This window comes from Parasteatoda tepidariorum, chromosome 4 (assembly GCF_043381705.1).
Source record: "Parasteatoda tepidariorum isolate YZ-2023 chromosome 4, CAS_Ptep_4.0, whole genome shotgun sequence".
NCBI lineage: Eukaryota > Metazoa > Arthropoda > Arachnida > Araneae > Theridiidae > Parasteatoda > Parasteatoda tepidariorum.
The window spans coordinates 56,896,129-56,915,245 of NC_092207.1; the positions used below are offsets into that span (position 1 = coordinate 56,896,129).

At 28.9% G+C, this 19,117-nt stretch overlaps 1 protein-coding gene across 1 annotated transcript in view; it reads left to right on the forward strand.

The window, feature by feature from the left end:
- The first annotated feature begins 576 nt into the window (after positions 1 to 576).
- LOC107449413 (runt-related transcription factor 1) overlaps positions 577 to 19,117 on the forward strand; it is a 38,495-nt gene continuing 19,954 nt past the window's right edge. The window contains exons 1-2 of the mRNA XM_016064933.4: positions 577 to 1,639; positions 11,836 to 11,940. Coding sequence (XP_015920419.1) covers positions 1,261 to 1,639; positions 11,836 to 11,940 — 484 coding nt within the window. The 5' untranslated portion in view covers positions 577 to 1,260. The remainder of the gene's footprint in view (positions 1,640 to 11,835; positions 11,941 to 19,117) is intronic.

Sequence of the window (19,117 nt, forward strand, 5' to 3'; positions counted from 1 at the left end):
GAGATACTGTCTTTGGAAATAAAATTAAAAATAATTAAAAAAAAAATCAATTTTATGAGTTTTGTTTAGATATCAAATACGAAATATACAATGATAATAATTTATAAAATGATAGTTTCAGTCCAAAATCGTCTGATTTACATACGCGCAGACGATAACAGAAGAAAGCAATTTTTCACATCAGTATTTGTTATCTTCTCCCATCTGCGCAAGACCGTCGAAGTTAAGTTTGAAACTTTTCTCTTTAAACTTTTATTTCCGGCCACGCGCTCAAAAAGAACTACGTCCAAGGAGACTGACCACTCTGAACGAAAAGCGCGCGCAAGTCGAAAATCGAACTAGATCCCGCTGCTGGTCACCCTTCTAGACATGCATGAATGAAAAAGATAGAGTGGAGTTAGTATAAGTACCACACATGGGGTGGCGTAAGGTGGGGGTCGCGTTAAAACGCTCTGTCGGTAAACTCTATCGATCTCTGGTAGGGGGAAGAAGGGGGAATAGCGAGAGGGAGGAGTCACGGGACATCGGGGGAGTGGTGAACTCCCGGTAATCTGCGGCAGCCGGTTTGACAGTCGCGAAGACAGGCGTGGTGTTACGGTCCCAGCGGAGGGATACACGCCGGTGAACCACACAGGGGAGTGGTGGTTTAGAGGGAAAAGTCACGTGGTCTACCCACTCTCCCCAAGTTGCGTTCCCCCCTCTTTGCTCTTGGCCATCCTTTCAAACTCTCCCTTCTCTTTGTTATATAGCATCCGCTGCAGCCTCACTCAGTTCCTAGTTGACTGTTGTGAGAAGAAGTCGTGTTGTCGGATTCACTAAACCACAAGTTATCTTTAGCTTCTCATTGGGACCTATTTCAACAAAACTAATTAAAACCCTTCTTTTATTTAATGCATACTCATATCTTATTCACAGAACAAAAATTCTTTATATAACTATTTATATGAGTATACGGCAACGCTTTCTGTCATCAATGAAGATATTCTAAATCTTTGATCAAAACAAAGATAGCCACGTGACTACCACGCAGGATAAAATCAAGACTTAATTAATTTGAAGACAAAAGTCCAACTGTTTGAAATCAGTCCACTAACTGTGTGGAATTTCAAAAAGTAGATACTGTAACTAGCCAACTAATTTTGTTGATATACTGAAACTGGAATCTACTAACGAACTGTTTGTCCATTTTTTCCCCGTTTAATCCGTCATGGACTCCTGATGATTTCTCAATATTAGGATTTTGTCAACAATAATCTAAACATGCATTTACCAGCAGATTCAGTGAGTAGTCCACCGGTCAGTACGAACAGTCCTGACCAAACGAATACCACAAATGGTTTTCTCTTCCCCGGCGAGAGAATGCTGAATGAAGTTATGAATGACCATCCTAATGAACTGGTCAAGACTGGAAGTCCCTGTGTTGTGTGTTCCTCATTGCCTAGTCATTGGAGATCAAACAAGACATTACCTATCGCTTTCAAAGTAGTTTGCTTGGGCGAAGTTGCTGATGGGACAGTGGTCAGCATAAAGGCAGGGAATGATGAGAACTATAGTGCTGAACTGAGAAATGCCACTGCAGTGATCAAGAACCAAGTGGCCAAGTTCAATGACTTGAGGTTCGTGGGTCGAAGTGGACGAGGTAAGTTTCTTTTTGCATTTCTCTTTAAATATTTTAAATCTCTTTCATTGATAGTGAATTTCTACAAAGCTTTTCCGCTTTTTTATTTTTCGTTAGGGTTTCATAGTATTTTATGGCATGAATTAAGTAAATAATCGTAAATTAAAGCACCTCGTCAAGCTACACGTTTGAATAAGTTTTGTTGGGAATAGATACTCAATATTATTTTCTAGTTTGATATTTTTCCCTTTCTCTTTTTGATCCTAATTTTTTAAAATTGAAATGGCATGAAATACTTTTTAGGACCATTAAAAGAGAATTTAAGATTATTAGGAACATTCTTAGTTTCAATGCTTTTTTTTATGTTTCAAGGATTAAACTTTTTAGGAAACAATTACATGCTGTGTTTTAAAAGCCATTGATTTCTTTTCTGTTTACTTAGTTTCTTTCTTTTTTTTTTTTGGTTGATAATTAATTATTTATTTATTTATTTTTAACTTTTGCATAGATATTTCTCCCGAATGGATCATATATTTTAGCATCAGTAAAATACTAAAATACAAAATGAGCAAAAACGGATATTAAACATTTTCCACATTTTGAATCCCATTTGTTTCCAATTTTTCTTCTGGCGTATTTTTTAAAATTTTATTAATTACATTCCTGGCGATGTTTAATGATTTAAGCACAATATATTTCCATTATAAAACTTATATTATGTTATAATTTTTGTTCAGTTGTCTAAAATTTTTATAAGTTGAATATCTAAAAAAAGAAAGGCAGGCCTTTTAGCTACACCTAAAAATAACATGATACTTTATAAATAAAAAAATTTTTCTATTAGAAGCAGAACATAATATATGATATTAAAAAAAGTATGTATTATGTTATCAAACCTTAAAAATATTCACCATTTTATTTAGGAAAAGAGGTGATTTTTTGCTTAAGAGAAGCACTTATTTTATATATAGTGAAAACTACCCTATTGAGTTTAGAAATCATGGCAAAACTCAGCATCCATTGATTAAAAATACCAATCATCATTGTGTTTAAGTAGATTTTCTGTTCTTTTCACTAATTCGAATGTTCATTGCTAAAAATGTCTGAAATATCAGTTTTCGAAGATTTAGCCATTTTATTTTAATTCGGTTATATAAACGTAATAAATAAGGAACATATATAAAGAATTGTAGTTCGTTAATATATTTACTTTTTTCCAGTGAAAAACTAACTTCCTCATCCTTAATAAACTTATTCAATAGATTGACTAAATACTTTTTGGCATCAAGAATTTTTTCGAATTGCGATTAAATTTAGAAATGCTCGTTGAGGTTTGTAGTTTTTTTTTTCCCCAATCAAAATAAATTTTTAATGAGTTTAATTTACATACATTTGGTAGTCCTATTTTTTCTTTTTTTTAAGAGGATATTTGTTTGAAATTTCTACTTTAATCTATACGCGTATAAACGGTACTAGTTTATCTACTAGATTGAATTGATCTGTGACAAGTAGATACATAATAACTTAAAATTTAAGATGAGTAACATACTCGAGTTACAACTTTCTTCCTGTAAACATTTCACCGATTTAATAAATCCAAATGATATTGAACTCACTTGAATCTACGTGTTATTTAAATACTGTAAGTTCTCATAGTTGTACTAATATTTTACGCATTATGTTTTGATGGCATGCATTTGTTTTGCATTTTGTTTTGATTATTCATGATGGAATAACATTTTTTTTCTTCGAAAGAACAAGTGATTCTAAAGCGAATTTTCTTTCTTTGTGTTTGTTTAAAACGTTAAAAGTAATTAGTAGCATGTGCCATTCGCCTGAAATAAGCGACAATGTCGTAATTTCCGTTTTTTTTAAAGTTAAAAAAAAGCTGCTATTTTAATTAAAATTGATGTAGAAAACTGGCTTTATTATAGTTTAAACAAATTAAAGGAAGCTGTCTACTGTTAGCTAATAAATTGGGAGCTTTGCCTTATAGTTTGGTTAATGGTGTTAAATAAAAATTGTAATTTAATATTTATAATAGTGGGATAAATTGGAAATTTTAACTTAAGATTCAAAGATTGAAGCAGGTTTAAGAAACACATAAAGATTAATGAAAACATAGCATAAAGATTAAGATTTAAGAATAACAAAACATAAGAAGGACGAAAAAAAATTATAAATCGTTATGAAAGTAAGAAGCAAGACCAAAGAAAAGTTTCAAGTACGTGAAAATTCATGAAGAGATTGACTGTAAAAATTTAAATAACTTAAAAGGATTGAAGAAATTAAATGTCACTATCAGTTTTGAAAAAAAAACTAATAAAAAATATTATAGTTTATAAATTAAGAAAGACTTCGAGTTACAATTCATCAAAGTAATAAGAATTTTGTGCTGAAAATAAAAAATAATAATAATAAATTGCTAAAACAATCACATTAATCAAAACAATTGAAAGAAAACATCATTGTAAAATATTCAAAAATTTAATATTTTTTGATTTTTTTTTTTAAATTTTAACACTTATAATTAGTATACATATTTGAAAACATTATGGAAAAAGTATGGGTTGAAACTAATATAAATGAGAGAAAAAAATTCGCAAAATCCTGGCGGAGTAAGTTTTGATAGAAGGAGGTCTTTATGATAACTTCTCAAAACTGCATTTCTCATGCCTACAGGCGCAAAGACTCATAAGTTTTTAGCCGTTTGTTTAGCCGATTTAACAGCCTGTGTAAAGCAAAAAGTAGTTTCCGTTTCAGAAAGAGTTTTTGTTTCTATATTTTTTAAAAATTTTATTTAATAGTTTACTAGTTTTAGACAAATTAAGTGATAAAGTAAAACGTTTACACAGTTTAAGTTCGAAATTTAATAATTAAAAAAAAAAAAACAAAAAAAAAAGACCCATCGACGGGACATTTAATATTTCCTGGAATGGAAGCTACGTCATTTATTATAAATGTTCTTAAAATTTTGTAAATTTGATGGATAATTGACTAAGTTATCGCATTTATACTTAAAAAAAATCTTTTCAAATTACCGTTCTGTATGGTAATGAAATTTCTGGTTTAAAAAAAACAACGCAATTGTGGTTAATAAAACCGAAATATAGTATATTTAAACTATTCACTTGGTAATTTTTCAGTTCATATAGTAACGGTTTATCAAAAATTCTGATTTTCAAAATTATAGTTCGTATTACCACGCATTTAGTTAAAAAATATAAAACTAAAAAGTAAATTTAACGGAATATATGGAATTATGCTAAAAGTTTTACAACATTTATCTAACTTTATCACATATTATGGAATCATACTTTGCCGTTAATTTTTTCAAAATTACTACCAAAGCACTTCGGTAAAAATTACCAAAATTTTGGCATTTCCATGGAACTAGAAGCACGGTAAATTTTTCCTGTTTGACCATACTTTTCTTTGCTCAGTGTGGAAATACAAAAAACGTTTTATCTATTTTTTTCATAAAAAAAAAAACGCATTTTATAATTAGGGAAAGCTTATTTCCTCAATGTGCATGTTGATCTGAAAATCACCGTATTTTTCTCGTTTATATAAGTTTCTTATATAAGAAATGATATTTCACGTCGATTTGCCTCTAAAAGCTAATGCAACATAAAGTTAATGCTTTGTGCGTAAGTATTTCGCAATCATATGGTTGAAGAACCGGTATTCTAATCAAGATATTTTAAACTGGGTTTATTTTGATTGATTCATTTTTGTTCTGGTTTTTTTTTATTACAGTCGGAAAAAAACAAAAAAACAAACAATAGAAATACTTTATTATTAAGGAGTAAGTTCATTTCTAAAGAAAACAGACGAATTCTTTTAGAAAAATATTTTAGTTAAACTTTTAGTAATTTTTTTAAATTAAAGGAAATGGGATAATGAAAGGTTAAAATCAAGTTCAAATATTCTCCTTAAAAAAGGAAGATTTTAATTCAAAAAATTAAAAATTGAAGAAACCTATTACGAAATAAAAATTAACTTTAATTTTTATCTCAAATGTTGAATCATTCAAGCGACAGTTTATATCAATTTTCCATCTTTTTCCTCAACGATTTACAATTAATGATATTTTTTTTGTTAAAAAAATATCTTTCAAAGTATAATTTAAAATAACTTGAGTAGTTTTCATAAGCCATCAAATCATTGCATTTGAAATAAATTAAAATGAACGGAGATTTATACAGAAAAAAAAAAGTTGTAAAATTCCAAGCGAATTTTGTATTTGTTTGAAAGATATTCTAATTTTCAAAGTTTTACTTCCTTAAGATCAATAATCAATGTATTAGCTGCATTTTTATTTATTTCTTATCTCTTTTATTGATGTTAACTCAAACAACCTGCGAAATACATAAATGAAAAAATATCTTTAGCATCTCAAAGCTTTTATCAACGGTTCCGTTAAAAACGTTGACCCTTGTAGTTTTCTGTTCCTTATTCATTTAAGCACAAGTTACTAAAGTAGGTAGGGTAGTAAATCAAGTTATCTACAAATTGTTTATAATACTGTTTTCCTTAAAAGTACTTTCATATTTTTTAATATTAAAAGTTTTATGTTGAAAAATACTCGTAGAAAGCGATTTCAAGAATTTGATATTATTTGTATCACTTGAGAATTCGGGTACCTTAGCACACTTTATTCAACAGCAAAAGATTTGTATTTAAATTTACATGGAGCAAAAAATTCTGATAAAATTACCGTACTGTATGGTGAGGGCATTTTTAGTAGAAAATAAAATAAAAAAATATGGTATTTAAATAATTTATTTGGTAATTTCTCGGTAACGGTTTATCGGATATTCTGGTTTTCAAAATTATAGTTCTTATTACAACACGTATAGTAAAAAATACAAAACTGAAAACTAAATTTGACCGAACGGGTTGTTCTTATGCCCTGATCTAAAATTCTTCTAATCTAATCTAATCTTTTATGCCACAATAAAGATCCGAAATTTCATCACATATTATAAAGCAATACTTGATTGTTAATTTTAACAAAACCCTTCGATTAAAATTACTGTACTTTTTGGTGCTTCCACACGACAAAGTTTACCATATTTTAGTAATTTTGAACATTTTTTTCTTTTTAGTGTGCAAAAAGATCTGAACATTTTGTTATTTTTAGTATAATTGGGGCATCTTGGTGAACTTTGCTTTGTTCAATAACAGGGGTCAACAAAAATTAAAGATTTCTATATTTTATAAATCAATTTTTTGGAGTCAGCATGTTATGGATAATAAAGTAACGTTAAGTCAAAACTTTTCGTTCTTATGAAATTACACAAAGACAATTATTAATTTTAATTATTGCTATTATCTAATGAGAAATGAAATGGTCAGAAATAAGGTATACAGTTTTTATGTATAGAAAATTATAAAATCTAAAATTTGAAGATTTTAAAAACATGCTCGGATGCTATTTTTAAAACCTTAATGTTATCATCCGTTTTATTTTCTCGGATGTTATTTAGTAAAACTTCTGCTTTTTTAAAAAAACATTTTCAGATTTTTAGGTCAAAAAATAAATAAAATAAAATGGTGGAATGTTATCATGATATTGGGCTAAAGTTGCGATTTTTTACTTGTAGACTTGGCACCAAAAGTTTTAATTTATAACAGGAAAATGATTTCAAAATCCATAAAGCATAATTATTTTATAACATTATTTTAGGCATCTTTATCATATTATTTTCAATGAAATAAAATATATTGAATTCATTAGTTAAAGGAATGTAACAAAACGCAATTAGAATTTATATGAATAAAAGCTATCTATTTATAAAATCAGTATTCGACTTCTTTTGAAAGTTATTTAGATTATGCGACGAAAGACGTCAAAAATACGAAAACCATAAGTTATGGTTTTCTTAAAACGTTTCGCCCACATCATATTTTATCGAAATGTTATGTTATAATGAAATTCCTTTAAAATTTTTTGAATATCATTGCGTTTTTTTTCTCCATATCCTTAGGAATATTTAAATTAAAAATAGCACGAAATTCTTTAAAAACCAAATTATTTTCAAAAGATACTAAAAAATCATTCTTTTTGAGGCAAATAATTGAAACAAATTTTTAAGTTTAATAAGCTTTCATGGAAGAAAAAGTTTATAAACGAAAACGATATGATTTAGCAATACTTAAAAAAAAAAAAAAATCCTTTGAAAAACTAATCTGGCTTATCATGAATTCTATTAAAGCTTGAGGTAATTTCGAAATGCGAAGTTTTTATGATCTTTTAAAAATTAAATAATTCAATTATATTTATGCTCTATTGTTTTAAGAAGAATTTGCTAATATGTCTGAAGCTTTTCTCCTTTAAAAAAAACTTAATAACTTTTTAGATATCTTAAAAAAAGTTTATACATTTCATTATAATTGTCTTTCCTTAAAAAATTAATATTTTCCAAAACTATCTGCTTTAGGTTATATGATATGATTTCGAATTTATTTAAATTGAATTCTTTTTTCTTTTTTTCGTTGAGAGATTATACAAATTATGACAAAGAAAGAGATTTTTCTACTTTTTCTTAATAATTCAATCTTGTAGAAATAGACGATAGTATTAAAAAACAAATCTAATTTATTTGGAAATTTTTCATGGAACATGTTTTATTTTTTTTCCCCATTTAAAATAAGGTACTGTACAATAAAAAAAACGCAAAACAAAACTGGGCTCTTTCGATTATATGAAAAAGCCAATGAAGTACAGCGAATGAAAAGTCATTTCTTATTCAGTATGATCTGTTAACAAACCAAAATAAAATGAAGGGAAACAAATAATGTTATTAAATATCTAATTTATAGATAAAATAGGGAAAAGAAACGAAAAGAAAACTTTTTTTTCCAGCTAACAAAAAGTCATCTTGAAATACGAATTCCCGATATTAATTGCATTAAAGTTTCCATTATTAATGTTCTAACTGAAATAAGCAATGATCCAGAAATAAGGTTTTCCTTTCCCCGCCATTTTTTTTTATTGCTTCTTCTTTTTAAGAACAAAGATTCTCAGAATTCGAACTGAACAAAAGTTAAGAACCAAGAAAAAGAACGAAACAATAAGAGATTTTTCAGTACACTATATATCCGTCGGCAGGGATTCAAATAAATACTGAGACACGATCAACCAAATTTTGGATACAAATTCAATTACATGCAAAAGCCAAGCGATGCCCAATGTCTTACCCCATCGCCCCCTAGGGGGATTGTCGGTAAACGTTGTCGCGTAATTGAATTATAATTTTGCTTCCGTTTACACGGGGAGCAGCCATCGCACAGCTCAACTCCGCGCTGCGGAATAACGCGAGAGTTTTCCCCTTCTTTTCTTATGTTTAGCTAAAAATCAGAGAAAGCTTTTCTCTTCGCTGCTGTCAGAAGATAAAAGTGAATTAGCATGAAGGGAATAGTTGCATTTCTTTATCTTGTTCTTTTTTTTTTTATTATTTACATATTCTTCAACTTTATTTCGCTTGTCTCTTTTTGTGCCGGTGATATACAGGGTAAAAAAAAAGTTTGCTTTTTGTATTTGAATGGCTGTTTACCTCTTGGCGTTTCTGTGACTTTTTGAAAAATTTATTGAGACTAAAATGTGGTTGATATAAGGAGGAATTGCCTGTCTTATCTATTTCCACACTTTGTCAAACGATGAATACGAATTCGAATCCAAACTTAAGATTTCCTTCCCCTTTTTTGGTTTAGAAAAAATATTTTACTCTTCCTTTTTGTATAAATCTTAAATGTAGTATATTTTCAGAAGAGAGTTGATGTAGATACATATCTATCTATTCATTCAAATTCACAGGAAGACATTCTGATTTTTAAAGTTATCATCTGCCTTCTTCTTGCCATGTGTGGCATGTATTTAGACATTACTTGGCTAACAGATTTTAAGTTGTACAAATTATGTCATAAAACAGATCATTTTAAGATATTACTTGGCTAGTAGATTCAAAACAGATTTTAATGTCGACACAAATTTAATATCTTGGGTTTAACTTAGCTTTTATATAAAATATGTTGAGACCTCATTTATATATATATATATATATATATATCTAACGCTCTAATGACAAACAAAAATATATTTTGATATTTNTATATATATATACATTATCTAATACATGTTGAAAGTTTATTTTACAATATTTTCCATAAAAACATTTTAGAAGCTCATTTTTGCATATTTTCATACAGAAAATATGTTAATAGCTTATCTAAAAAATTTTTAATAGAATGTTGAAAGCTTCTTTTAATTTCATTCATTTCTTCTTTAAAACGAAAAATATGAAAGCAAGATTTTATTTTGGAAAAAATAGCTTTAAGCTATGTGTTTTTTTAAAACTAAATTTCATTATTTCTATTAATTAGAAATTCTAATTAGATGTTTTAATTCGTCCGCTGAGTATTTATTTCATATACCAAACGGATTGTCTTAAATTTTCGAGCCATTACAAAATCACGTATAAGACATATTTCCAAAACTAAAATGACCGAAGATAGGAAAGAAAAAAGAGTTTCAAAGTCTGGGAAAGTTGTGCTACGGGATATCACACTTGGTTCATTTGAAATTACTAAACAAAAAACAAAAATGGCTAAGGCGGATGTGTAGTTGAGGAATATGCGGGCTGTGGAATTTCTTCTCCTTTCATCCGGCCTAAATGTGGGATCCGATTTTGTTCTTCTGGTCAGTGGTTTTCTTTATCCCACAATTCTAAATAAGGTTAGAAGCTTAAGCGAAAGAATTTTATTCCCTTTTAATCTATGAAGATTTAAACAATTTATTTATGCTCTAAATAATGACTTGTTAATCTCTTACTTCGATTTGTTTTTGGAAATAGATTGATGTACATAAATCGCAAGTTTATTAATTTAATTACAATGGATTTGCTTTTGTAATTGTCAATAAGATTGGAATGTTTGTGTAATAATTTGAGTATTTTCAATATAGGTTTTCGGATTAGCAATAATTATATCATCTTTAGACACTTATAAACTCTACATTCACTAATTTAACTGTATCTATTTTTTCCCAGTATCAAAACAGAAACTATTATAAGATAATTTATTTTTATAACTCTTGCTCTCATAACAAGAACATAATAAAGCGAAAAATAAATTCAAAATACAAAGTTCTAATAGATTTTTGTCAAAAATACGAATTCTTAATAGATTTATTTGTCCTAAATACAAATTCTTAATAGAGTTTAATTTGAAAGCAATACGATATAAATGATTGAAATAATTTGTGTAATATGCCTCAACATGCATGACTATAGTAAATTTAGAGAGGAGATTTTTCTCTTTTAATCATTGCTCCTGTGGAAAAAAAAATAGTAAAAATGGAAATATTGCAATTGTCTAGCTGTAGAGTTGGATCGCATTAACGCACTTTCTTTTATTCAAGGCCCTGTGGTAGGCCTTATTAACAAATATTATCTTTTTTTTTTCATTTATTTAATTTATATTATTATTATTGTTCAGTACTCATACATGTAAATCGATAGTAATTTTAATTCAATAAAATGTTCATCATTTTTATCATTTAAAGATGGTTTGAGATCTGCAACAAACTTAAATGAAATAACCAGGATAAAGAAAATATTTTTAAAACATTTTCATTAATTATATAAATTTTGAATTGTTAGTTGCAGTTATGGTTTAGTTTGATGCATTTACAATAATACTTCTGCCGTTTTAACACAAGTTTTTAAGAGGTACCTTAATATACCTTACCAGTAGAACTAATGGAGTTTTTTCTGTTGCTGTTATTTATTTGTTGCCAGGTGTGCAATGGGAGTGGCGCTTAATTACTTAGGTTTTTTTTTTTTTTTCTTTTTTTTTGGAATGACCTAGTCATTGACAATGCTTCTATTTCCACTCACCATACAGCAATAAAAAAAAAATCCTCTTTTTACTCTCTCTTTTTTATCTGAAATTGAAACTGCGAAAGGGGATTGGGAGAAAATAGACGTTACATTTTAAATGGTGGTCGTTTGCATTGTTAAAGAAAACGCGAGCGTTCATAAAATAATGTCTTTTCTATTCAGTAGACTCTTTACATTATGTTTGTCAAACTCTTCACATTACATTTTTATTGACTTTACGAACTAGTTTTAAAGTTACTTCGAATACTTTTTTCTTTGTTGTGTATTTCAGCGTTGCTTACCTAGTTTTGAGTTTCTTGATTTTTATTTCAGGAAAGAGCTTCACATTAACTATTTCGATTAGTACAAGTCCTCCTCAAGTGGTTACTTACAACAAAGCCATTAAAGTCACCGTAGATGGACCCAGAGAACCAAGAAGTGAGTAGCCTTTTTTCATTGGTTGATTTCATTAGACACATGACGTCACATAGATGTTAATTGGATAAAAATAAGAGTTGCGAAACCAACGTCGGTTACCCAAGAGTCAAGTTTATTTTATTTTAAAGTTAAAGCGCGTGAAAGAAATCCAATATTCTACTCTACCATAGAAACATATTCGAACATATCTTTACAAATATCATAAAACGAATTCAATTAGAGGGATTTCAATTAGAGATTCAATTTAATTTCATTAATTAGAGATGCAATTTTTTTTAATATATATATGGAACTATCTAATTTTTACAGTATTTCTAGAGAAAGTTGTTAGACAAATATCAATAGAGAGCAATAATACCTGTTTTCTCATTCGCTTAGCGCTAACATATTTTATCTCATTTTAAAGTCGTCTACACTGCAAAAGATTACAGTATGAAGTACCAGCACTTAGGGTTCATTATCCACAAAATCCATTTTTACGGTAAAATATTACACCGTAATTTTTACAGTAATATTTGCTTAATTAGAATGATTCAGTTTTACTGTAACTATTCCTGTAAAAATTAATATTAATGCAGTAATATTTGTTTAATTAGGGTGATTCAGTTTTACTGTAATTGTTTCTGTAAAAATTAAGGAACATCAATTTTGTTTTGTTTTGTAACATTTTCCGGTTAAAAGTAATCAAACATAATCGACTATGTCCTAACAAATATTATAATATTGATTTAGCACTAATTCAGAATTGCAATTTAGCATCAATTCAGATACAATTTATTTATTTATTTTCGTATGCATACAACTTATACAGTACTATACAACTTTCACAGTAATACAGAGAAAGTAGTCAAATGTCAATAGAGAGTCATAATAACTGTTTTCTCATTCGCTTTTACTTTATGATAGTTTTTCTAACATATTTTATTTGATTTTAAAATCGTCTGCACTATAAAAAAATTCCGGATCAAATTATGGTATAAAGTACCGGCACTTTGGGTGTGCATCATTCATTAAATCCATTTTCACCGTAAAATATCAAACCATAATTTTTACTTCAATATTTATTTAATTAAAGTAATTCAGTGATTTTACCGCAATTATTACTGTAAAAAATATTGAATAAATTTTTTTTGTTCCGTAGCATGTTCCGGAATAAAATGGATTTTACTGTGAAAAGTACTGGTACCTTGATAGTCCGTGTTTTTTACCGTTATTAAATCCAGTATACTTTACAGTTTTTATTGTATGCCGATGTAGTATTGGAGTCATAACTCGTTCAGATCTGAGCAATGATTAAGTGTATCTTCACTGAAAATGTTATTTTTTCTATGCTAATTTTTTTTGGAAGAAATATGTACGCAAATTTTTACGGTTATATTTGCAGTTAAAAAGACTCACTCTGAGTATTGGCACTTTTTGTTATGAATTTTCAGAAACATATTTTTTACATGTTCTTTTACTAATTGTACCGATACGTGTTTGGAAGTTTGAGTCAACTTATTAACATAATAAGCTGAATATTCATTTATCGAATCTTTAGTGAGAGGTTTACAGAATTCATTTTAATGCAGCGTTGACTGTCACGATTTCGATGCATTGTTTTAAAATCTTCAGCTAGTACTTAAAGCATTGTTTATGTTGACTGTCACAATTTTGATGTATTGTTTTAAAATCTTCAGCATCAACTTAAAGCATGGTTTTTCTTAAAGTGCTAATTTTACCATCAACTTTTAGTTTTCTCCAAAATATTTTCTTTTAGGAAAATTTTTTTTGTGCAAATCTTTTTGAAGTTAGGCTTTTTTTTTTCTTCCTCTTCTCTTTTTCGCGAAAAACCTCGTTAAAGTTTTGAAGCCTTTTTTTCTCTCTTTAAAAAAAGAAATAATAATAATAAAAAAACTTTCCTAAATAATGATTATGCGCCGGAGCTCTTTTACGGTTATCCCTTCCAGTAAAGGTAAACCATACATTGAACCGCATTCTTAACACAAGCAGCGGAGCGTAATGCTCTAAATGAGGTAGAAAATAATTTTACGCTCAAAAGATGGGCAGGCATTAAAAAAAGAAATCAAGAAAACAGAATAGAAAAGAAAAGAACTTTCGAACAATCAAGAACAAATTCTTCAACTAAGTCCGAAGACACTTTGTCATTAAATGCTCATCTGCGTTAGACATTTCTTTTTTTTTCAAAACCATTTTTTTTTCTTTCGCTAATTTGTAGCCTTTGTCACCAATGGTTGTTTTCAGATTCGAACATTCGCTCAGCTGTAAGGAATAAAGTAAGTTATAAAAAAATCTGGCAGTAGTCCCCCAAACAGTTTAGTCACACCGTGTTGCGTTGGAAGTAAATATCGATCGAATAAAATTATCCTGCTGAAAAAAAATGTTTAAGTGACATACAGTGGTATATTAAAGTTGTTCAGTTTCCCCTCCCCTTGACTGACTGTTCGCTCCATTACAGTTCAATTTTTTCTGTTTTGAGAATTCACGCGACATCCGGTTCATATGTTATGGTCCACTCAATGCCATTGTTAACTTATGTTCACTTTAACAACCTATTTATTTTGTAATAGATAAGAACATACACGTATGGTAAACTGTAAATTGTGTTGCCATACTACTGTTGAACAATTTCAGTATTGTTTGAGCAAATATTCTCATGAAAACGAACCAGGGAGAATACAACGATAGATAGTTGAAAGCATTTTGTCTTTTTATAACCCAGTTTTTTTTTTTTTTCTTCAAATTTTTTCAATCTTGATTTTGAATAGCTTTAAGTTTTCTGAAATGTTACCATATCTTTTCCTTTCTCGTGTAGAACTTTCTATGATCTGAACTTTATATGATCGTATATTACATAAAAACCATACTACATAAAAACTATGCATTAGATAAAGCAAACAAAAAATAAAAATACATTAGAAATTTGCGTTATTTAAAGAATGCACCCAACGTCGTTTGGGGACTTATTGTACAACTAAAATTAATTATTGTACAACATATCATAGATATATAGTTTTATTAAAAGTACTTTCTTCAAGTAATTAAAGTTTTTCACTGAAAATAAATAAATAAATTAATTAAAACAAAATAAAAAAACGAATAATTTTAATGTACCAATCAATCTAAAAAATGTCAGATTCCTTATACATAATGCTCTGCAACAGTCGTTCGCCATTCAATAAGGATTGAGAGTTCGCTATCCAATGACGTAAACTGGATTCGAATCCCAGCGATGGATGGTCAATACGAATTCCGTACCCGGCTCGCACTGACTACAGTGCTGACGTAAAAAATCCTCAGTGGTAGAGGGATCATGGGCTAAAGTCCCCTTGCGTCAGATCAGTGGGCGCTTTGCGTGATTTTCCTCTCCATGTTACGCAAATGCGGGTTATTTCCATCAAAAAGTCCTCCATGAAGGCAAATTTCTCCCAATACTAAATTCGGGAGTTCCTTGTCTTCTGGATTAGGTTCAAAATTACAAGGATATGTAGTTAAACTTAAGTAGTCGTAAGCCCAAAATTGTGTCGGCTGTTCAATGATTGCTATAAAAGGGTGGTTTTTAATAAATATCGTTGGAATCTTGATTGTAAAAAAGTATACATATTAAAGGTAGCTAATAACTATACAAGTGAAGAAAAGGACAAGCTTTCGAAATTTCTCAAATCATTAATAAGGAAGACGAGCGCAAAGTATCAAAACTAGCTTGATTGTCTGGCAAAAGTGACGTTTTTAATAACCGCCTTTCAACTCTGGCAATCAAATAGGTTTTGATGTTTTCAGTTTCGCCTTCCTCAGCAGGAATTTGTTAGGTCCCGATAACTTCTTTTCTTCTTTCGCTTAAATATTAACTCGATGCTTTCAATTAGGATAGTTTTAACAATAATTTTAACAAGCAAAAAATTAAAAAATAAAAAATAAAAAATCGGATGAAAAGTTGAAATGCTTTTCTTTTTATAAATGATGTACTATTTTAAATTATTGTATATTAAAAATTGACGCATTTTGAGAAAAAAATTAGAAATGAAAGTAGGGATTGTTAAACTTCTAAAATTTTAAAAATACATGCATACTCATCACAACAGAAATTTAGATACTTATTTATAATTTAACTATTTTTGTTTTTATAAAACTGAATCGTTGCATAATATACAATTGAAACTGAAAACTATTTATTTGACGTTTATAACTTAACAATCCCAGTCACAAATAGCGAACTTGGCAGAACACAAAATTGCCAAACCTTGTTTATTAAAGCCGATCCTCAAACACTAGCCTTACCCTTCCCTAAGTTCAGGATACTTGCAGCCGCCATAATTGGTGGTTTGGTGGTCTTTCAAAAGCTGCATCCACTACCTTTTACCACTCAATGTTTATTTGGACTTAGATGTCAATAATTAGCGTAAAGGGTTCTAATTCGAAGGCGGGACTCTTGGCGGCCTACGATTTGATGTTTGATAAACGGCCGCTTTTGGGAGAGATCGTTGCTTTTAATTAGCTCCCCATTTGTTGAGTAACGAATTCCAGAAAGGGTTACAACTTGAATGGGGCAACGGTATTTCGGTTTTGGGTGGATTTACGGCTTTTCCAAATGGCAGACGATTTCGAATCTTGGCGGTAATTTGGAAATGTTTTCTGGTTTACGGTTAGGAGTGAGTTTGGGTTTAGAAAGATAAGGTTAATTTGAAAGTTTTCTTTTTGTTGGAAAACTATCATTAAGGCGAGAAAGAAATTTGTTTCATTTGATGCGATTATGGTGCTAATTTTTAGCTGAATATATTAGTTGGAGGTTGAAATGAAACTCGTCAAGAGGTAAAACAATGGCATAAAATGAATGAGTTGCAGGTATTAAATTAAATTACAATATAAAGTTGGAAAAGAAGTTATTTTATATGAAATTATCTTTGGATAAAAACGAGTTATTTTTTAAATTATTTTTAATTTACAGAAATTATTTCAATTCTTTTTAACATTTCCTGAGTTATGGAAAAGACGTAAAAAGTGAACTTAACTTTAAGGAACCACCCCTCTGACTGAACTATTCCGAATTGCTGCTTCCTCGTATATTTCGATTGTCGAAATTACGAATCCGCCTAAAAAAGTGGTATGTTAATCAAAGAAAGTTAGTTATTGTGTCCAATTTCGTAAATCAAAACATCATCTGCTCAAATTATAGTTCAGCTCTTGAAAATTAAGATTGATTTTTAGTAAATGCATATTTGAGCATTAGATCAAAAGTTATAAAGGTGTTCCGTTTTCGTTTTGTGCACTGTGCACATAAACAGGGTATAAAATTACAGTTTGATGCATATAATCTTCTTTATTATACACTGCATTCTACTTTCTCTCTTTATTTTTACACATCGAATCTTGTGATTCAGTTTCGCGGCAGTATTGCTATTTAGTTTATTTTGTGTACTCTGCGAAAAAACGGGATATAAAGTTACAGTTTAATGAATATACTCTTTTTTTTATTATGCATTTTATTCTACTTTCTCTCGTTGTTTTTTACATATTGAATCGTTTAATTTAGTTTCGTGGCTGAAAAATTATTTGAAAATGTGTGATTTTCTATTAAACATTTCTATTTTCTATTAAAAATCACAATTATTAAACATTTGGTGGATGATTTTGATAAAATTGTAGTATGTTTATACATTTGAGAAGCATTTTTACCGTTTTCATGTTTCTAAACACAATTTTCTTCATGTGTTTATATCTTAATCGCATTAAAATTTTTTGAAGTACGAATCCAATTAATAAATATCAGATTTATTAGAATAGTGAAGAAAAATTCTAACTGATTGTTTTTTTCAATTATCGGATAATGGGTTAGGCATTTGCACGAGCCTAGCATAAAGTTTGTACTTATAGACCAAATATTTGGTGTTTTCACATACTTGTGTGTTGTTGAATATAGAAAATATTAGTTACTGCTGCTTTCAAGAAGGAAATAACAAGGTAGGGTAACTGCAGTGCCTTCATTGCGATCTAAGGGTAGCAATTTATCTTTTACCACATAAATCGTAAACAGGAAATTACTGGTTTTTCTCTTGTATTATAGGCTATATTTAAAACAGGTTAACATGTTCGGTTTGTTTTTCGTGGCTCTTAAGAACTTTTTCAACGTAAATGATCGTGTACTGCCATTTAATCGATATTATTCTAAAAATACAATCTCGTTTTTGTGGTCAGTTTGTTTGATTTGAATTGTATATAAAAAACTAATCTTCTCGTAAATTTAATTAAGTACACACTGCCGAAAATTCCGGATCAAATTCCGGTAAAAATTATTGACACCCTGAGAGCATCATCCGTAAAATCTATTTTTACCGCAAACTTTTATAACATAATTTTCATAGTACCATTTATTTAATTGCATAAGTTGAGTGATTTTCAAGTAAATATTACTTTAAAAATTGCAGTATATAAGTTTTTTGCTCCGTAAAATTTGAAGATAAAACTGGATTTCACGGTAAAAAGTACTGGTACATAGAATGATGATTACTTTTTACCGTAATTTGATCCGAAATTTTTTATAGTGCATAGCGTTTTCCTTTGTATGAATATGCTTCATACATAAATTCGTAAAATGAGTTTATAGATAATTTATGTATGAAACTCTATGCATACTTAGGCGTACTATATACGTTACATATATAAATTAGCAAAATGCATTCATTATAGAAAGAATTTGTTCATGCATATATTGAGAAAATAATTTTTTTTTTTTTTTGGGATTAGATTGAATTGATCTCCCAAAATTGAATATTAATTCGCATAAAACTGTTTAATTTAAATGTTTCTAAATATTTTGTGCGTAAACTTACCCCTAATTTTATAACAATTTACAGATATTATTCTCCCTCTCAATGAAAATCTATTAGAGAAAAAATAATTGAAATAAAAAATTGGTAACTTAAAATTGGCTTTTTAAAAAAAACTAGTTGAAACGTAATATGTATCCCTTAAACCATAATACGGTGCAAATTAACTACAAACTTAAAAATGTTATATTATGAACCATATTTCCATTCATATTGAACCATAGTATGGTGGCCAATTTATGCCGAACCATAGTATTTCCTACAAATCTCCTGCAACTTAATTTTTAATTCAACTCTTTACAATTAAAGAGGAAATATATGTGGCAATATCGAAACATTTTGAAAAAGCTATC